General features: G+C 39.0%; 1 protein-coding gene across 1 annotated transcript; it reads left to right on the top strand.

The window, feature by feature from the left end:
- Positions 1–75: 75 nt before the first annotated feature.
- RIPK2 (receptor interacting serine/threonine kinase 2) lies at positions 76–21,850 on the top strand. Its single transcript, XM_027814177.2, has 11 exons — positions 76–451; positions 3,763–3,916; positions 5,096–5,251; positions 7,553–7,710; positions 11,747–11,796; positions 12,137–12,298; positions 15,422–15,507; positions 15,690–15,779; positions 16,383–16,488; positions 20,331–20,510; positions 21,258–21,850. Exons 1-11 carry the CDS (start codon positions 264–266, stop codon positions 21,578–21,580), a joined length of 1,653 nt encoding a protein of 550 aa, XP_027669978.2. The 5' UTR covers positions 76–263; the 3' UTR covers positions 21,581–21,850.
- The last annotated feature ends 491 nt before the right edge of the window (positions 21,851–22,341 follow it).

The following is a 22,341-nucleotide window of genomic DNA, read 5'->3' as shown; positions in this document are numbered from 1 at the left end:
GGACCTGCGGCTCCCCCCCGGCCCCTCCCCCCCCGCCCGACTCATCGCGGCGCTCCGCCCTCCCCGAGGCGGGCACCCGCGGGACGCCGCTCTCCGTGGGGAAGGGCCGCGGCTCCCCGGCGGTGCCGAGGGAGGAGGGGGCTGCCGTCGGGCTGGGGAGGAGGCGCGCCGGGGCGGGGAAGCGGGGCGGCAGTAGAGGCGCTGCGGGCTCCGCTGCGCCCTGCGGAGAGACGGCGCGACCGCCCCGGCGGCGGAGTGCGAGGATGAGCGGCGGGGATGGCGGAGGCCGGGCGGGCGCCATCAGCTACGCCCTGCCCTCCATCCCCTCCAACAAACTCCCGGATCTGCGTTTTATCAGCCGCGGCGCTTACGGCACCGTGTCCGCCGCCCGCCATGCCGACTGGAGGGTCCCGGTGGCCCTCAAATGCCTGCAGGGGCCGCTGCTAGACAGGTAACGGGGGGGGCGGACACCGCCGGGGTGGTGGCCAGGGACCGAGCAGAGCACACCTCTCCCCTAAACCAAGCAGGGGGTCCCCCGCTCCTACACTGCCCAGGTCACTCGGTGAGGGCGTCCCGTCGGTGGGTAACGCAGCCACGGGTGGTGGAGCCCGGGCTGTGCGGGCATGGGCCGAGCTGCCGCGGCGGAGGTGCCGCCGTGGGTTTCTCCCGTTGGTGGCTCACGGACGGGGTGTCTTGGCAGGCAGCGTTGCTTTAAATCCAGGGGTAAAGGACGTCCCGCGGTGGGTGATTTAGCTTGAGCCACGAGAAAGCACATACCAGCCCCGGAGCTTCCTCACTTTCGGTTATTGAAAATGGGTGGCTTCAGGCCCAGCGTGGCAGACACTAAGCAAGTTGCCACTTTTGAAGGTTTTTTTCTTCTGCAACGTGCGCCTTGCTTCCCCCTCAGGGTGGGATTTGCACAGTTCGGCTTCGTTCTGGGTCTGTTGGTCGCTAAACGTTTTGCTGAATTATCACCAGGATACTAAAATACAGTGGTTACTGTAGATTCGTTCTTTACAGAGAGAAGACAAGGAATGTATTACTGTACCCACTAGAGATTGCATCTAGCTCCTAGAACAAGCTTCTCTGAGACAATACATGATAGTTTCCTTTTTTTGTTTCTTTGGTTGGTCTTTTTTGTCCCGGTTCTCACAGTACTGAGAGAAGTTAATTTAAAATAATAGGCTTGTAGGCTCCCACATACAACTGATACTTTCCATTAGTTCTTCAACTATTAATCCTTGTGTTCCCAATTTTCCTGGGGCTCAAGTGACAAGTTTATTACAGGTGCTGTCACCCCATGTAAGGGGGAAGCAGGTAATAATTTTTCATCCATCTCTGTCTCATTCACTTCCTATAGTGCCAATTTTTTTATCTTACCAATGCAAACTTGCCTCTTCTTAAGGCTATCTGAAGCCTGCCTCTTACATCTTATCTAGGTGTCTTTAATCTTTACTGCCTCAGGTTTCTTTGATCTAGTATTAGCTATTTAGGCAGAATAGCTTCACTCAAAATAACAAGGCTTCTAGTCTTGTGACCTAGCGTGCTAGAATATAAGATAACTTGTTTTAAGCTATTTCACCTCTTATTCCCCAGGTGTGTATACACAAGCTTTATCTCTGAAATCTTGCCAAAATGAAATGGAATCTCAGTTATGTTTTTAAGCAGGAATACAATGTTCTCTGATAAGTTTATTGATGGGTTTTTTCTTTAATTTAAATGCCAGCTTAAATCCCTGCTAATCAGAACAATGTTTATCCTCCCAACTCAGATGGGAGAAAACAACAAATATTATTTTTAGCCTTGCAAGAATTTAGGTTAGCAACATCTAACCCATGAAATTATGATGAAAAGGGCAACTGAGGTAATCAAAATAATTTAGACACCTACTGTACACCATGCAAAGCTTGGAAGCGCTCTAAGAAGACCAAAACCTGTAAGAAATGCGTTATACTGGTGTGTCTGCAGCAAGTGATTTGTCGGTTACATAGTAGGCAATATAAAATGCCACCCTGTAAATGCTGTCAAGAACCGGGAAGAGTTTGTGGTGCAGTTAATTCCTTAAACAGGAAGCCTGCATTGTGTTTTCCCAGAACCTGGTGTGTGACCAGCCAAAAAAGCAAAGCTGGTTGGGAAGCTGTTGTAGGCTTGTACTGATTTAGGCATTACTCAATGCCCTCCTGGTATAGAGCAGACAAAGGTGAAGTGACTTACAGACACGGGAATAGACCTCACCATGTTGCAACTCTTTTCCAGGCTACAGCTGAATCCCATGCAGATATGCCTCACAGTCTGGGAAAACCCCTAGCTGTCTCAAACCTAGTCTTTTCTGGACAGGAAGAAGGGAAGGAGTTATGTCTTTGCCCCATGCTTTTCTTGAAGGCTGCCTTTTCACTTTGACCATTTCCTAGAGTTTCCTGTAACAGAAGCCTTTTTCCATCACATAGATAAGGACTAACAATTGCCCTTGATTTCACATCCTTCTAAGTTCAACGTTTTCCTGTCCTAAAAGCAGCAGGCTTTAGTTCTCCAGGCTTCCTCGTTTCCCCATGTGCCCTGATGGCCTTTTCTTTGTGAGGGCTAGATCTACGTTGATGGGTCCAGACTGACGTGAACTCTTTGGTGTCTGCCCTGGCTTGATGGATGCATGCCAGCTCTCACCCAGGAGGTGTATAAGCACATTAACATGGCACTGTACTTAGCAAATCACGATTGGCACAGCTCTGGTTTGTATGCAACCATGCCCTAAGCACAGCTGTATTGCTTTTAAATCAGACGGGCTCATATTCAAAGGATCAATCTTAGATGTGTTGTAAAAGTCCTGTACTTGCACCTATACCGATCTCCATTGGTATAAAATTAAATCTTTTTTTCTTAGAATTAACATATTCATGGTCCAAGTATCCTCACTGTCAGCAATCCTATTTTTTTCAAGAACATTTGAGATATAAGGCATTCCAAATAGTTTATCATTTTTAGGGATAGAACCATAATCAATCTTCACTAAAACTTGGGCTTCTCAAATCCACATGCTACAAGGTCTGAATTTGTAAAGATGCATCTAACTCACTTTTATGAGGAGGTTTGATGTAACAGAAAGCGTTCACACAGCCACATTCAGACATCCAAACAAGAGGCTGGTCCCTTCCTGCTTCCTGTGCAACCAGGGGATGTTTTTTTCCAGATGATGATTCAAAGCAGGGGCCCAATTTGAAGGAAAAATTTATGTGAAAACAAAACATAATTGGTAGTTCCTTTTCCTTCAGAAACTGAAGGTACATTTCTTTAGCCCATATTGTTTTAGTGCACAATTTAAATGGTTGTAGAGTTAGGAGTATTAAAATCTCCGCTCAGTAGAAGATTAATATTGAGCCTCAGCGAAAACTTGGGGTTTGAAGATGGCCAGTAAAATAGGACAAGTATGGCTGGTTATTACTGTTACGGTTACACAGGGTGGTGGAAGTTGGAGTTCTGACTTTTTCCTTATTTAGTGGAAACATGGATTAAATGTGTGATGGAAGTAGAGATATTTGTGTGGTAAAAAAAACCTGGGGAAGCTATCTTGTATTTGCATTTGCAGATTCTAATTTGCCTTACAGTATCCTGTAATCAAAACAGCATAGTAAGAATAAAATGGTGAAAGGTGGTGGTACTGCGTATAGGTACATAATTTTTTAAAGATAACATAGTGAAACCAAGATTTGTTCTGAGTTTCCTAGTACAGGTATGGTAATGTTTTTTGTTTGTTTGCTTGCTTTTAAGTGATAGAAGCCACCTTCTAAAAGAAGCAGAGATATTACACAAAGCCAGGTTTAGTTACATTCTGCCAATTTTGGGAATTTGCAACGAGCCTGAATTTCTGGGGATAGTAACAGAATATATGACAAATGGGTCATTAAACCAGCTTTTACATGGGGTAAGTGTACTTACAGTCTTAAATACAATGCCTGGTTGTTTTGAATAGATTGTGATTTCCATACTTGAAGTAATATAGTAAAGTGTATTATTAATAATATTTCAAATCAAAGGACAGTCATTATCGCTAGTAGTTTTTGGTGCTCAGATGGATTTTCTGTACCCCAAAAAGACAACAAAACTCAGCAGACTTTAGTTCTATTACACTTTTCCTTTTAATGTCATAACCTATAACTGGCTTCATGTTGAATTATTATATACAATCACTTTTCAAACCTCTGCTGTTCTCAAATTAGAAGCTTAAATACTTATGCTTACTTCAACCTGGGTTTCAGAATTATTGCCAGTGTAAACATCACACAAAGATAAGTATTTTTTCCCTGAATATGAATCTTTATTAAAATAAAATGAAGACAGATATGGCTATTTCTACCAGATGATACTCTCAGGAGTAAGTTCTCCTGTGCTGAACTCTCAGCTGCTCCAATTAACTTGGTCTGAGCATCCAGTGTTGCTACTGTAAAGCTACTGCATTTGTGTCTCAACAGCACTGCAGTCTCTTTTGTACCTTTAATCAGTACGTGTTTTATGCCTTAGAGAGCTCAGCTGTGTTTTTCATAAAGGCATTGGTGTCAATGTAACTTTTAAGATGCCAGTTGAGTTTTACTGCCTTTTTCTTGGTGTATTAATATTTACAAAGGTAGTTGTGGTTTTTTTTCCTTGCTGTATTAATATTTATAAAGGTAGTATTTTGCACTTAGTTTCACCACAGCCTCTTTTTTTCCCCCAGTGTCAGTCGAAGATATGATTCTTACCGTCCTTTGTGTAGTATTCATAATCTGTGGGTTGCAAGTTTCATACAGGAGTTCATCTGCAAATCATACTTTCATATGAATGAGTAATGTAGTAAGTGTAATACATCATCTATAGCAGTTATGAACTATTACATGAATGCTAGGGAATGGAAACATAACACTGCATGATTAACATTTATGTATTTGTTTTAACAGCTAACCGGTCTTAATGCTTAGTTACAATTTTTTAAGGAGTTCATATAATGTATGTTTTAAAAGTTTACTGCTTGTCCAAGTTACTTTCTTCGTATTATAAAAGTCTTTGTGTTGTGTTGTTAGATAAGGATGGAGGATTATATTCTGGTTTTGTGGTTTTATCTTGGCAGAAAGATCTATATCCTAACATTCCCTGGTGCCTGAGATTCCGCATTCTTTATGAAATTGCATTGGGAGTAAACTATTTACACAACATGAATCCTCCACTGCTGCACCATGACTTGAAAACCCAGAATATTTTGCTGGATGATGAGTTTCATGTCAAGGTAGAGTTATTTAATTCTTATATTCTTCAGCATCCAGAATGAGCAAAAGTGTTTGAATTATTGTAGAGGAAGAAGAGTGAGGATGCAGCCATACAGAGGGGTTGTAATTGTATGCCAGATGTTTTCTTCTATCCTTGCAGACAGAACTTTTGAGTTTTTCTTTTGAAAATTCTCCTTTGCTCAAATGTGGATTCTATCCATCTGAAACGATGCGAAAGCCAGAATTCAGGCTGTTTCTGCTATAGCAGTAGGTGATACTCAGTAGCAGTGACACTCTCGTATGACAGCCTTCCAAGGGTAGCTCCATCTGGCCCTTTCGTGAGAATAGAAAGTGTTCCTGTCTGAGGTACTCAGACAAGTTAGTTCTGGGGGACAGTAGGTCAAATTCAAATGTTAATACCCCATTTTATATTTATCATGCAATATGTACATATATGTTCTGTTAGCATAGTATGAGAACATGTAAAACTTAACTGAAATCTGTAACATGTTGGCAGATGGCTTTTGTGAAGCACCAAAGAGCAAACATACATGGAGAAGTAACATTAGTTTAAAACTTTAATTCTGCCTTTTAAAATAGCACTTCCATGATATGAAAAAGGCACTAAAAGTGCATCTAACGGAATGGTTAGGTGCTTCCGTAATTGCAAGAGTCACAGGGACTTTTTGTAAAAGATCCTCTATTTTTAAAATTGATAGGCTAGAATATACTGTTCAAGTAAATAAGAAATAAGAGATATTTTACACTTAGTTTATATTTGAATGGCAAATGCTTCGGTTCTTACTGAGATATGAATCTATTTGTGAGTCCTTTGAGCAAAGATCAGAGATCCAGAGCTGATTTCCTTTTTCTCCATTGCAAGCACATTTTTCTTGGCAGCACGGTGCCTTACGTAGCTTTGTCTCCACTCACACCCTTAGCAGGTCATACCTCCTCCCACTCGCTTGTGCTGGTATTGCCATCTCTCAAGCTTCCTGATAAACCTGACTGGCGAACTGGTCCAAGTAATTTTTTTATCCATTCTCTTTTTAATCCCAAAGAGCATTAGTGTGGTCCCGTGCTCTGCCTGACCACATCTAAACAGCTGCTTTGATGGAGCAACTGAAGGGAAGAGGTTAACTCTTGCGTATCTGCCCTGCCTCCTGTAAAGAGTCTCTGGAAGACTGTCTTTAGAGGGTTCAAGTGGGTTTTTTGGGGGTGAAGCAAGATTGTCTAAATTAGGACAACTGTCAGGAAACACAAGGAAGGTCATCATGCATGCCAAATAGAACAATTATTGCATTGGTATAAAAGTGATACCATTCATAGGGTGCTTCTGGCTGTCCCAGCTACTGAACGAGCAAGATAATGTGACTTCCTACAGTGAGAAAGGCTTGATGAGAATGAGTTGTAGAGTAAAAAAGGTTATTTTTCACTGTGGATGTCGACTGTATGTTTTCCTGAAAGCTTATTTCTGTTATCTTAGTTGCCACAATGCTTGCAGAGCCATCTTTGTTGAAAATGTTTTCACTGTCACACAAATGTTGAACAAGTGCAGAGCTCGTAGTTAGCTGCTTATCTGTCTCCCTTGTATGCCAGACACTGCAACTCAGCCAGAAGGTGAGTTATGGCTGTGTGTCTCCCTACTAGTAACCTAGTTTGACATCTTGCACCCTGGCTTGTAGATGTCTGAGAATGTAAACTGCAGTCAATTAATTCTTTATGTGGAGGAACTGTAAACTCTATAGGAAAGGACAAGGCCCCAGAGTGCACGATAAAGAAAATATTCAGCACAGAATTTCAGAATATCAAATGAATTAATGGAAGATTAATATTTCATTGATTTGGGGGTGAGGTGGAGTACCCCAAAGTTTTCTTGTGAAAGCAACTGTCTTGGAATACCTGCAACCTAAGTTACATAGAGCTATTATGATTTATACTGAATTTGTGCTTTCTTCACAACAAGGGAGCTAGAAGTACTCAATGATTTTTTTTTGTTTGCTTTTTTTAACAAAGGAAAGTTATTTTCTTTATACAGAACAGACTTTCATAGCAGATTCCCCAGCCATATGATATATGAGTCCTTCCTCAAAAGAACAACAGGATAGGGCAGGGCTATAGGGATAGCATGAGTCATGACCTGGAATGCTTTCTGGACTGAAGCCAGTGTTTACTGTTGCTAGGACGACCCACATACTTTTTGTGTGTTAGGTTAAGGACTTTAAGTGACCCGTTCTTTTGGGCATATTTCTGGAATTTCTAACAATGGTCAGCCAATAATTCCAGTTTTCTTCTCAGAACAACTGATTTGTCCTTTCCAGATTGCAGATTTTGGCATGTCAAAATGGCGTGTCATTTCCATGTCGCAATCACGAAGTGAAACTTCTTTGCCAGAAGGAGGGACAATTATCTACATGCCACCTGAAAATTACAATCCCAGTCAGAAAACCCGTGCAAGTGTGAAACACGATATCTACAGGTAACTCGTGGTGTTCTCAAGTGATCTTTGCAATTTGAATTCATATTTGAGTTACTGAACTTAGATTTTAACATATTCTCAGCAATTTTATTATTTTTGGTAGTAGCACTATCATAGGTGTATAAACAAAATGAATTGGGGAAAAAAAAGAATTAATTGGTAGCTGGATTTAATGACTCATTTCTTTAGGAAACACCATGACAAGTGTAATGCTCCAGAAATTAAGTTAGAACTACAGAAACAGACAGAGGAGGCTGGTTTCTATAAATGAGTGTACACATACAGACAGTGTAGGGAAGGAAAAAAGCTCTTCACACAGCTTGATGCACATACCCTTGTAATTTGTGCAGATCAGTTAATATAAATTGCAGAATATACTTTGGGGAAAGAAAAAAACATAGTTTTGGGAAGAAGTTAGGAAAAAAACAGGGTAATGGGGTTGGAGGAAGTATTTACAGAGATCTCCTTAAGGAATAATTTACTTTATGAAAGTTGAGGTAGATCTGTGTCAGTTCTGAGTAGTAGAAGTAACAGAACAGGAAGGAGTAGAGTGGTGGAGACCCATCTAACAAAACGTCAATTGCTCTTAGGATATTAGTTACAATTAGTTAATCTGAAAAGGCTTCGAGAGCTCAAGGATTATTTGAACAATCATGGAGGTAACTGTCCTGTTGTTGTGGTTTAACCCCGTCCGGCAACCAAGCACCACACAGCCGCTTGCTCACTTCCCCCCCACCCAGAGGGATGGGAAGAAGGATTGGAAGAAGGATCGGAAAGGAATGTAAAACTTCCAGGGTTGAGATAAGAACAATTTAATAGGTAAACAAAAAGCTGCGCACACAAGCAAAGCAAACCAAGGAATTCATTCACTGCTTCCCATGGGCAGGCAGGTGTTCAGCCATCCTCAGGAAAGCCGGGCTCCATCACACGTAACGGTTACTCAGGAAGACAAACACCATCATGCCAAATGTACCCCCCTTCCTTTTTCTTCCCCCAGTTTATATACTCAGCATGACGCCATATGGTATGGAATACCTTTTGGGCTAGCTTGGGTCACCTGTCCTGGCTGTGTACCCCCCAAATTTCCTGTGTCCCTCCAGCCCTCATGCTGGCAGGGCCCAAGGAACTGAAAAAGTCCTGGATTCAATTTGAACATCACCCAGCAACAACTAAAAACATCAGTGTACCATCAACATTGTTCCCACACCACAGCAAAAACACAGCACTGCACCAGCTACTAAGAAGAAAATTAACTATCCCAGCTGAAACCAGGACACCTGTGTAAAAGGAGATTAAGGAGGCATGAAGAGGCATATCTCTGTGACAAAGTCCATCTCTCTATTGCACTCTACCACCTTTACCTTCAGCTTTGACAGGGTTGTATTTTGGTGAGAGATGTATCAGTTTCAGAGTGTCTTCCTGACTTCCAGGGAGACCACTATTTCTCTTTAATTATCCCTTACTCTTAAGGGTCACACAAAGTTCCTGGACTTTCCTGTCTAAAGAATAGAGATGGTAGCATACCTGCTTTCCTTGCCCTTTGATGAGAAAATCTGGACTAGGAAGACATTGAAAAGGAGTAGTGTATATTGTGTAACATACAGAAAGTATGGCTGGTGGCTTAATGACTGAGTGGAGATGAGGAAGACGAATGTTTAAAGAAAAAAAAAATGTGTGCAGAAGAATAGCAACCAAATGAAAGAAAATAAGAGAGAAAAGATCAGTAGAAGGGCTTAGAAAACTGATGAATTAGGAAGAAAAGAGATTATCTGAGAAGAAAGAAACTGAGACATCATAAAGAGGGAAGGCAGTTCAAGGCAGGAAGACGTGAAGGAAACGACCACCAGAAAGGTCACGCAGGAAGATCTGTGCTCTGGATCATAAGGAGATGCTATGAAGCAGAAATAAGAAGGGAAAACACAAACAGAAAATCAGCAGGAGTTGGTATGCTGCAGTGTTGTAGAATTAAGAAGACAGTCTTTAGTTGTAGAGAGATTCTAAACTGAATTAAAGGTTGGATGTCTGATTAATTGTCCACAGCAGATGCAGCTGAATGTTGTTGAGATATCAAAGTTAATCTGTGAGGAAGGATCTTTCTTAAAGAAAAAAATTGTTCACACAACAGTCAAGCAGCATCAACTTTTACTGCCAAAAAAATCAGTCTGCATGAATTCTCAGGAATGCATCAAAAGCAGGCTTTCTAACAAGAAGGACTGCTTTTATTAGAAGTTACCTGAATAAATTTTATCAGGGGTGGATGTTAAAATATGAATGGAATAAGTAGTTAGGAAAGCTCAATTTATATGATTAATTTTAAGCATCACTTACTTTATTCTTCCTTAATTGTTTTGATTCTTCCTAATTGGTAGCTGTTGGATGATATCATGCTTAGAGGCAGTTACATGTAACCTATATGCAAAATTTTGTACTTCTTAGTGGTGCAGGAAAACACTATCTTTGTGCAGTTATTTGAGTAGTTCAGCAAACATTTATTCTGATAAGTGTTAATTCTTTAGCAAAAAAATAATTCTTTGCATAATTTCATTTGTATTGCTTCTGTGCAAATTGGATTTCAATTTTTTTCAAGTAAAATGTTTAAAACTTTTAAATCCATTTTAAAATTGATTTACTGGAAACAATAAGGGAGTAGAGGTAAGTTTACAAGGGTATGTTTGACATTGGAAATTAGGTTCTTATACAGTGAAATATTTTTGCTCTCTCATTTTAGTTTTAGAACTACTGGTGTTATTCCTGACACCAAATTCCTATTCTTAAATAGGAAAGCCAGATTTGAAGGTTTTACATCACTGTATTTCTTTTTATTTATCTTAACTGCATTGATTTTTTTTTTTATAAACAAATTCAATGCTCGGCAGTCCTGGGTTAATGGTTGGACTTGATGATCTTAAAGGTCTTTTCCAACCTAAATGATTCTATGATTCTATTTAAATGAAATAATCTGATCTTATTTAAATTACAAAGTTGCTTAAACTTACGGGTTTTTTTTACATATCCTGATGACTGAAGAGAGTGACTAGTCTACTAAAGGTGGAGCAGGTTTGTTTTCACTGAACCAGTTCCCATTCATGTTGAGGTGAATGGAAAAAAATGTCACTGGTTTGAGTAAGGAGATGTGCGTTCAGTCTCCTAGCTGTAGTTCAGGGTGGTGTTCTTGAAAGTCTTTTTTGTGAAGTGAATGCTGTGTGTAAGTGACATCTCTCCTTATAGAGAAGATTGCATATGTTGAAAGCATGTATATCTGTGGGGGAAGGTGGAGGGTGCTTCCCGAGTGCAAGTCTTTATCTTACCTGACTGACTTTGTGTTGGGGTAGAAGCGTGGGTGAAAGCCCTCCTCCCTGCTGGTACCCTGCTTCCCGTGGGAATGTCAGAGTGTCCATCTGGACTGGGGAGATGCCACAGTATTGCAGTTAGGACAGAGCAGCCGGGACTCTGGAGCACACTTTAATTTGCATACTGACATTTAAACTGCATATACGTAATTCACAATGTATTAATAGAGCAGAGCTAATACAGATTTGGAATAGGAATTTACATGCCATGTACTTTTTCTGTACTTAATATTATTAATTACTTATAGTTGAAGCCACTGGTTAAAATTCCTGCTAGTTTCCATATATTCAGGTCATCATTGTAGTTAGCTATAGTCAGTTCTATGCATGTATGCAGGATCATTTTAGCAAAATGTTTTTAGTAAAATGTAAAGCTGGGCAAACTGTGTTAAGTGTGAGTAATCAAAATCGTAGAGTAGTTTGGGTTGGAAGGGACTTTTAAAGATCATCTAGTTCCAACCCCTTGCCATGGGCAGGGACACCTTCCACCAGACCAGGCTGCCCAAAGCCCCATCCAGCCTGGCCTGGAGCACTTCCAGGGATGGGGCATCCACAGCTGCTCTGGACAACCCCTGCCAGGGGCTCACCGCCCTCACAGTTCAGAATTTCTTCCTAATATCGAATCTAAATCTACCCTCTTTCAGTTTAATCTGAAATAACTTCTACACTTTTTATACTTTAAACAGTTATGCAATTATTATGTGGGAAGTGATGTCAAGGAAACAGCCATTTGAAGGTAAGGTCATGTCTTCCTTTAATTTATTTTTCCAGCTTTACTTACAGGCTAAACCTGAGACCTGGTACCTGGGAACTTCATTTTAGGGGTTAATTCTAATGATTCAACTTGTAAGCTTGTTGAAGAACACTTTGAGTTACTTTTCAAATGAGAGTTTTTCTGTATTTTTTTTTTTAAATTAGTGTTGTTCAATAAATTAAAATAATTTTTTTAAATAAAAAAGTATAGTCTTATTTTGGCGATGTATAAATACTATGTCTGCAAACTAAATTATTCCTCCTATAGTAAGCTATTTATATTGCATATATTTCTAATGACTGTATGATGTCTATTTTGACAGAAGTTATAAACCCCTTGCAGATAATGTATAGTGTGTCACAAGGACAGCGACTAGACTTAAGTGAAGAAAGTTTGTCAATGGACATTCCTCATCGAGTGCTCATCATCAGATTGATAGAAAGTGGATGGGCACAAAACCCAGATGAAAGACCATCGTTCTTAAGTGAGTTTACATTTCATAATAAGAAAATATTTGTAAATTGCCAGATTTCTGTTGAACATGGTACTTACAGAGCAAGATTACAGTCACAAAAGGGAATGTTAAAAGTGTCAAGAGATAGTATGTGCTCAGTTTTGCATATGATAAGGTGCTTGTCTGCTTCCACCACATCTAGAAACAAACTTTTATGAATGGAACTATGTGTGTGCCGTAAAACCAAGTTGTTAGAGATGACAAATGCAAAAGACTCCAGCTAATTTACCTGTACAAAAGCAGCATGCTTTTTTTAATTACTTGGACTTGGGGTTTTTTGTTTATTGTTGAAGGGAACTTTTTTTTTTTTTTTAAGAAGGGAAGTGTAGAATGAGTACTGTGAGATTTGTAAGCAAGCTGGCAAACACACCAACAAAACATTGCATATCAGATAAACTATACTGACTTCATCCTGTGTTTGCATCTTGGTATAGATCTTTTTCACTGAGAGTTTATATTTGATTGCTCCACTGTCCAGATTGAACAGGTACTGGATGAACCCACTTAACTTTCTCTTTCCATCTTTCCTTTGTTCAGCTTTTTGTCCATGAGATCAAATATAGATACTTCCAACCATTTTTACAGTGGATTGCAGAATTTAGAGAATAAGACTGAAGTGTGAGCTTGTAGACATTAGTGTAGTGTGAACTAGAAAAGTTCTGTTTTGCTTTTTGCAAACCTGTGTTTCTTGCACTTAACTGACATATTTGGTGTGTGTTGAGTCCAAATTTATCCTGTGTAACAATTTCTCCTCAAAATGCTTAATTCTGTGGTTACTTTTGGTTCTTCTTTGGCCATTGCATAAAGGTAATTCCATCAATATTGGCAGAAAATGATTAAACTGTGAAATTTGCTCTTGCAAGTGTTGCTATCATCACATATATCAGTGTAGTGAAGCCAACAGTGGTTCCTCCACCTGCATTGCCGTGCTTGTTTAATTTGCATGTGCTTTAAAATCTTCCTTCCTTCTCCTTTAGAAAACGTGAACCTAATTCTGTAGGGAAAACTGGATCACCCTGGAGAGGCAAAAATGTAGACGGAAAGTATTCAAATTTAGAACAGTACAAATTGCTCTGGCTTAAACAATTCTGTCTTTTAAATTTCTCACTGGTTAGGTTGAAGATGCAATGACCAAACCTGAAATATCAGGGTTTGTTGGTTCTTGTGGGTTTATGGTTTATTTTGATTTTGGATTTTTTGATGTTATGAGTAGAGAGGTCCACAATCTTAAAGTTACATCTGTAGCTTTGGTGAACAGAAATTTGTTTACTATTTTGAAAGCCTTTATAGGTATACTCCTTTGAGTGGGAAAGTGTTAGAAAATTGCTGTTCAGATAGCTTAGAAATGTTTTTGACTCCATTTTTTGGGATCAGTTTGGCAAAAGACAAAATGGAGGCACATCTAAACACATACAGCATCTTCATGTTGCATTTACAGTCCAAAATGATTTACATGACCTTTTTTGAGGCGTTCTTATTTCTGCATTAAGAACATTTTGAAATGTCAGGTTATGTTTGTGTGAGTCCGGTTTGTGTGATTTTAAGTTGTGGATTATTTTTTTCCCAAACAAGGAAATATAACCATTTATAATATTTTTCTAAAATGACAAAGGATAGACACATCATAATATTTATTTATGTATTCTCATTTTCTTTTGACAGTTAAGCAAAGCAAAATAGCAATCAAAGTCTGTGGTCATGTTGAAGGGCTAATTACCTGGGATGTGAGCTAACTTGGGTTCTGTTACTAGTGCTGCGTCTGTAGTAAGATGTCTTTGAAGAAAACATGCATTGCTTTCTCCTCTACTTTACTATCACAAAAAGAAAGAGGAAGTTGCAGAACTGTTGCAAATTAAGGGAAGTAAAGCTCACTGGGAAATTTTGCAATTACCGTAGTACAGGGCAGAGAAAACCAAAACACCAGACCTCCCCTTTTGTTAAATAAACTTTAAATGGAAAACCTCGGTTAACCTGTCTGTTCTCCTTATAAAGAAGAGATAACAACTACTTATCACCATGTTTCTGCATGTACTTGGAATATGTACCTACAGTTTAATTATAATCAACAAGAATTAGCAGTGCTAGTATTTCAGTGTGGAAAATGGATTGCCAAACCTGTAAAACTCTGTTTTAGTCAAGAAAATAAGAATTCCAGTATTGAATGTATATCTTGAAGATGCTAGTGGAAAAAAGTTAATACAGGAGAAGAGAGGTAAAATTGTAGTAAAAAATAAAAATATGTTAATAAGGATGCAGTGTGACAGAATGCTAGCATGGTTAACAGGTTTTGATGAATCAGCAGAATCCATAGAAATGCAATAGAATTGAGCTATGCCATTACCCTTTCTTGAGGTTTTGTTGTATCTGAGCACAGTTTCAAAGAAAACATTTTTATAACACAGTCATCTCAACATTTGAAATATTTATCTTTATAAACCTTTAAACATTGGAAAGCAAGGGAGCATAGCACAGGTTGTAACTTACTTCTTGGACTGTCATGTGCTTCCCTATGTGAGCAGATGATTTTAGCTTCTCTGAATTGCTGCCTTTGGTGAAAACAAGGACAGTATCATTTGGATTCATTGGATGTGATAGGTCAGTGCCTTGACTGTCCCATCTTCTCTGGCCCTGCCTCACAGCATCTGTTCTGGATATTGCTGTGGTAAGGGTTTGTTTGTTTATTTTTCTCATGTAGATCTTTAATACCTCTGGTGGAGTGGGAAGACCGTGACCCACACTGAGGTATTGTGCTGCTTGGTCCCATTTAGCTAATCAAGCTTGTTGGGTCTACCTTGAAACATGGCAAACCCACCAATCTATCCATTACAGCAATGTAAGACTTGCTGTCTGGCACAGTCCCAGATCTCTTGTGATACAGAGTGCCGAGGTGGCCAGATCAGCACAGGGCTTATTTTGGTGATGTGAAACTGTTCTAACAGGTGAAAGCAAGAAACTTCTGTTTAGCAGCATAAGTGGTTTGATGTGTATCAACAGATAAATTACTTTTGTAAATGTAAGAAAGTACCTTTAGCAAAATGAAAACTTAATTTCCACTTTAAATCATTCAGCAAAATACTATTTTTTTTTTAATAGAATGTTTAATAGACCTTGAGCCAGTCCTGCGAACATTTGATGAAATAGCTATGTTGGAAGCAGTAATTCTGTTAAAAAGATCAAAGGTAAGTGGCTTTTGTTACAGTCATGAGTTGGTCAAATAAATTGGTAATATTTGTTTGCTAAAAGAAATGTACTCTCCTTTGTCATTTATTCAATCTTGTATCTGGCTGAAGCATGTGTTTGTATAAAGCTATCATCTTGTCTTATAGCAGAAATTTAATACAAGTAAATATATCTCTTCCAGTCACTGTATGAATCACGATGTATTTACAAGAGTGGAAAGCAAGCAGATGTGGAGCAGGTATCTCTAAATATACCTCTGAATCCCCAAGAGGTAAATATTTTACGTATTGCATTCAGTATGTCAGCATCATTAAAGATCCTGAGAGCTTAAGGGAGGGTTAACTTAGTAAGGAGGAATCGGTCTGCAGTTTACTTTCCTGTGCAGTCAGGAAAGGCATAAAGTGCATTAGTTGAGCTGGGATGTAACAAATGCATAGCTATATAGGTTAAAATAGTAAGGGGTGGGTAAGCAGAAATAAGAAGGGCGTGTTTGGTATATTCTCTAGATGTGGGAAAGCCAGCGCTTTGAGAAGGAATGCAGCACACAATGTCTGCAACTTGTAAGAGATTGTCTTCTGCTCCCTTACACCTCTGCGGAGCTTGATTACATAGGGTCATATAGATTTGCTTTTATATTTCAATTCTTAGTGCTTCTGATTTTGGTTCTTACTAATGGTTAAACTCGTATATGAAATTGCTGTCAGCTATGGAATAACACAAGTATTAGGATTACACGATTTCTTCTGCTTTACTGCATTTTGATTGTGCTGTCTATTGAGCAGGGAAAACAGTGATGGGAAAGTACTCTGTAAAAAACCTGCAACTTTGTATTTATTTAATGTGCCTTTTCAATATACAACTGGAATCATTCCAGGAAACACATTCTGGCTCCATACAGTGTGATGCACTTCCCCTTCGAAGCATCTCTCCAGATATATCAAGATTCAAGTCGGTTCCCAAGTGCAATATCCTGTCATCAGGTAGAGATACTCATGAGTTTAAGTTGCAATTGCAACTTTACCCTCCCGCTGTGTCATGGCATTTGCATAGTAGAAAGTTGGATCTCCGTATGTCAGAAGAGAGATGTGTTTTGTAAACATAGTGCTCTGGGTAAAAAACTAGAGTATTTGAGCTCTGATTTTCTGTTTCTGTCACTTGAGCAATCCCCACAGCTCACAGCTTCAGTTTTCCCATTCATGGTCATGAGTGCAGAGATAGCATTTACTTGTCCCTTCAGACTTCAGGCAGTTTAGTTAACCATTTGTGAATTAATTATAAAGATAAAAAGGCTAAAACATTTTGAGGCACTCTTAAAGATACATAAACTGAAAGTTTTTAATGCAGCCCAGCCTCTCAATCATTTTTAATTCCATTTTAAAAAATGCTTTAATAATTAGATTCCTTGCAAAAATACCTGCACAGACCTTTCATAGCTGTCACCTTTTCTGAACAAAAGTTGGGAAAATTCTGAGACAAAACGCCATTTTAAAGTTTTGCTGACATCAGAAGACAGAAAAATGCAATGAGACCCAGGTGGAATAGCAATACATTGTGAAACTAAAACTGCACTTAAGTTTCTTCTCTTGAAAGAACACAAACGTATATTTCAAAAGAATGGATATCCTTTGACTTTGCAGGGAGCAGTGGTGTGAAAGCAGACAAGGCACTTGACTTCTGCTGTAAGTAGGGCATCAAAAAGTGTGCTGAGGTGCTGCAGGCAGGTTTTTTTCTAGCCCCTGTTTGAACATGTCCACAATTCTGGACTTGTACTCAATGTACTAGAGAGATATGTAATTTTTCTTCCTTGGAATTCCTGCTGTATTTACGAAGCTTAAGGAATTTGAGTTACTGGGGAAAATGGCAGAAAGCAAGTGCAGTGTAGTTCGGCTGTACCTCAACCCAAGCATTTATAGCATAAAAATCTTAAAGATGAAGAATAACTTTTGGCTACCAAGCTTAATAGGAATGTTGTGATGAATTTTAGAAAATGTAATATTGGCTTGAAAATGAGCATGGTCTCTAAGTGTAATGAGATAAGATAATGATAAATATTAGCCCTTCTTGCTGCTGGTTCCTATTAAAAATTGTCGTGTTTACCTGTGGAAGTCATTGATGACATTGTGGTGGTACAACTATCTGACTGATCAGTTGGTGATCTTTGTGTGGAGTCACTGCTTAGACTTTGTTGTATGTGTGTATAGATAATGTAAAGCTTGTGAAAAAAGTGCCTACACTATTTTATGTCTATCTATCTATATATATACACTATATGTAGTATATACTACTACAGAAGAAGTGTTTGTTATTTCTTTGCCAATATCTATGTCAGGTAGTTATATAACAGAAAGCAAAACCGACATTCCTCTTACTTTTCAAAATCAGATGCAATTGTTTCAGGTGAAAATCTGTTCCCAGGTAGCTGTTGGTAAGAGATGCATTTGGCATGGCACCAAGGCAGGAGTTAATACTATAGATTTTAGTTTAGTTGTTTTTTCCACCAATCCAATTAGAAATTTTTTTCAGAAACTTGCTCCTCCAGAGTTAAGACTTTTCTTCTAACTTCCAGCCTCCCTTTTCCTCTTTTTTTTTTTTTTTCCTTTCCTCTTCCCTAGCAAGCTTATACATGCACTTTGCTTGGGCATTTTTTTAAGGTTTAAATAGATCTTTCCCCTCTTCTCCCATTATTTTTTTTCTGATATAGAGAGTAATTCTTTAATACACTTTGTCTTGCTAGACAAACAGGATACACTCTTTTGAAGTCCATTTCTTAAATAAGCTTCTTCATTCTCCTGGTATCCTACTACTCCTTGTGCATGTTCTAACTGAAGTCATTGAACCGTTACCAGACCTCTGTACTTAGTATCCTGAAAGAATGGTGACAAAAGTTTTCTGTCTCAGAAACCCCTGTACTTTATATACCTTAGAATTTTATTTCTCCTTTCTCACAAGATCCTTCATTACATAATAAACTACCTAGGGTTTTTTTCCTTATCTCAATTCCAAACGATTAGCCCCAGCTTGAAGCAGAAAGTCTGGATCTCATATTTTTGCTACTGAATTTCCACTTCAACTAGGTTCTTTCTGAGTAACTTGGATCAACCTGTTCTTTCTGAATAACATCTGCAAATCTAATTAGCATGTTTCTGTTTGAGGGAGCTGGAGTTGTTTAATCTGGAGAAAAGGAGGCTCAGGGGAGACCTTATCGTTCTCTACAACTACCTGAAAGGGGGCTGTAGCAAAGTGTGTGTTGGAGTCTTCTCCCATGTAACAATCGGTAGGATGAGAGGAAACAGCTCAAGTTGTGCCAGGGAAGTTTTAGATTGGATATTAGGAAAAATTCCTTCAACAAAAGGGTTGTCAAGCATTGGAACAGGCTGCCAGGGAAGTGTTTGAGTCACCATCCCTGGAGGTATTTAAAAGATGTGTAGATGTGGCACTTAGGGATGTTGTTTAGTGGTGGAATTGGCAGTCTTAGGTTTACGGTTGGACTTGATGATCTTAAAGGTCTTTTCAAACGTAAAAGATTCTGTGATTCTATGATAGTACTTTTTATGCTATGGTCTCTGATCAAGGTCATTCTACCATACTAGTATAATCCCAGTAGTTTTGTCTGTAATGTTATTAAAAATCTGCGTGTGCCTAGAGATCTACAACAATCTATCCCAGCAGAGCTGTTTAAAATCCTTTTCTGAAATGATCTTTCGCTCAGTGGTTGTCTCCTAATCCTTTCTCATTCATGCAGTAGAAAACATATGCTGCTTCACACTACAGAGAAAGTTCTGCCCAGCTTTCTCTCCCTTTCATGAAATAAAGTACTAGTTACTATGAGTTCTAGTGCACTGTTTTTTAAATAATGAGAGTGTCATTTCATTCACGTTATCCTATTCCTGATCCATGTACTTATAGCCATATTCTTCTACAGGTCAACACTGATCTAGGAATACACCTTCAGGTTCCCCCATTGGACAGGTACCTGTAAATCCCAAGTTGTCCATAGAGTTACCTCTTCTTATTGTGTCTTTAGATGTTCATCTGGATTCATACATTTGCATCTCTGGTTTTTAGTTAACTCTGAAGCTCTTTATCAAATGACACTGTGAAAGTCTGTAACGAAAACTGTATGCAGAATTAGGCATATGTCCTGCAGTTTGTTGCTTATCAGCTATTTGTCATCTCCTCCTTAAGTAATTCCTACTGCTGTTTTCATATCCATCATCTTTTTCTGCTATATAAAAAAAATCCTAAAAATAGAAACTATTAAGTTTTTCTCCCTTCCTTTGCACAAGTTTACGTGAAGCTTTCTTGAAGTCATCTGCAGTTTTGACAGACTACCAAAAGCTTCCACTGGCCTCCCACTGAATGTTACAGTTGCTTTTCATGTTCTTTCCCTCCACCTGAAAATAAAAGAAATATTTCCACCTTGATTACACTGCCAAACTTCATCAGTCTGCTTTCATGCTGACTCCTAGCTGCCTCTCCAAAAACTTGAAGGAGTTTTGTTCTTCCAGTCCCTGCAAAAATTTTCTGTCAGAGCTATTTTTTTAAAGGTCACATCTACCAGATTTATCCTCTCAATGTTCTTTTAAAACAAAAAAAAAATGCCCAAACCCATGGTCAGGGCCTGGTTAAAAGATAAGGGACATGAATGTACTCAGAACCTGAGTGTAAGGAATAATGTGTTGTATCTGATGTGAATTTAGGTTGTTTATTACTTGTTTTATAGAGTTCCTCTAAACAGTCTCCGATGGCTGTATTTTATTTCAACATAGAATTAATACAGCTCACTCTCCCCTTCCCCCCCCCCTTTTTTTTTTGTTTTAAGATGGAAATTCTGAAGGTCTACAGTCTCTCAGCCGTCAGAGCACAGATGAAAATATCTCTGTAACTCAGAGTGCCAAACTTCTTGTGCATCCATACGATTATTTTCCCTTGCCAGAAAAGAGTATTTCAGATGCCTCAAATTCTGCATCACATATGCTGCGGACATCACCAGTTTCTTCAGGTACAGCAAACACTGATTTAATTCCAAGACCCACAATAAGTGTCCTAATGTCAAATAAATGTTTGTATGAAATGCAAACTGGTACTGTTGTTCATCTGTAAAATGGAAACAAAGCATTTTACAAATTAAGAGTGCAGGTAATTCTGTCCTTGTAGCCTTATATTACAAAGTAAAACCAACATAAAGTGGGGCACCTTTTCACTGTGTGAATCCTCAACTTGAGGAAAACACACAGGAAACTAGTGTTATTTTCAGTAAAATTGAATAAAAGTGCACTTGGAAAGTGAAGTTACCACCTCTGTCTTTTTAGTACCAGGTTGGGCTGAACCCTGGAACAGGTTGCCCACAGAGGCTGTAGAAGTCCCATCATTTGGAGACACTCAAGGTTCAGCTGGTCAGGGCCCTGAGCAACCAGAGTTATCATTGAAGTTGCCCCACCTTTGTCATTTATCTGAGGCCATTATACCAGATGACCTCCTTGAGGCTTCCTTCCAACCTAAATTATTCTGTGATTCTATGATAAAACAAACACTAACCACCAAATCTGAGAAACTGGAACATTTAAAATGTGGAATATAATAGTGAAATCTTAAAAGCATGTTTAGTAGTCTAGTGTATTTCTGACCAACTTTTTTTCTGAACAAGTTTTAAACAGCTCTTTCTCAGCTTGTTCTTTGTTCTATGGCACTATCTGTTGACAGAAATTTACAATACTTTTTTTTTTTTTTCAATCCTCTTCAATCTCAGATTTTGTTTTGGAAACCATACAACAGAATGTAGCTCATCAGTGGATCCAAAGTAAAAGAGAGGAAATTATCGATCAGATGACTGAAGCATGTTTGAATCAGTCACTGGATGCTCTTCTTTCAAGATTTTTACTCATGAAAGAAGACTATGAACTTATAAGCACCAAACCTACAAGGACATCAAAAGTACGACAACTGCTTGATACCTCAGATAGCCAAGGAGAGGAATTTGCCAGAATTATAATACAAAAGTTGAAAGATAACAAACAGCTAGGACTTCAACCTTATCCAGATGTATCTAATTCTCTAAGACTGCATCTTTAAATTTATTCTTTCTATATGAAACCATGTGAATATTTTTCTTACAACACAATTCGTGTTTCTGTATAGTAGTTTTATATCTGTACTGCTTTGTCTTTATTGTGCCTTTGCTGAGTCTCAGAAATGACACTGAGTTCGTCTAGACTGCATTTGGTGAGTTACCAATTAGTCAGTTGGAGTGCGGTCATAAAGCCAAACACCTGACACTTGTTGCCTCAATTCATAGAAGTATTTTGTTTATACATGACAAATAAATGTTTCCTGTTTTACACATTTTCTCTTTATACCTATTGTCATGTTAAGAAGGGGGTTTTCCTCCAATCCCTTCTATTTGATCAGCCTGTCAGTTTCCCAAGGAAGATGAGACCCTTGCGTCCGACCAGCCTGTCCACCACCTGTGTCTTGACAGCCCACTGTATTGGAGAGTGATGTGAGTAACCTGTTCAGGGACCCCTGCTGACAGCATCACTGAGTAAAATCCCTTATAACAACTACTCAAATCCCTGGAGATTCATAAAAAATGAACTTCAGCTGAAGATTTTTGTTATACAAAATGCAAGTTTGTGACAGAATAAGGTTCCAAGTTTGCCGGTGATAATACCCTGACTGCAAAGCAAGCAGCGAGCTTAAAACAACACACTAATAACAGCTGGCATGAGTCAGTCATAGAATAAAGTTCTTACCCGGCAGGTGTCCCTATGGGGGAGAAGACAGGTTCAGCCCATCAACTGATCCCAGAAGTTACGATGGAGCTTTCCCTAACT

The sequence above is a fragment of the Falco cherrug genome, chromosome 3 (assembly GCF_023634085.1).
Source record: "Falco cherrug isolate bFalChe1 chromosome 3, bFalChe1.pri, whole genome shotgun sequence".
Lineage (NCBI taxonomy): Eukaryota > Metazoa > Chordata > Aves > Falconiformes > Falconidae > Falco > Falco cherrug.
Note: the sequence above shows the minus strand (reverse complement) of the source record. Positions and strands in the feature narration are given on the sequence as shown.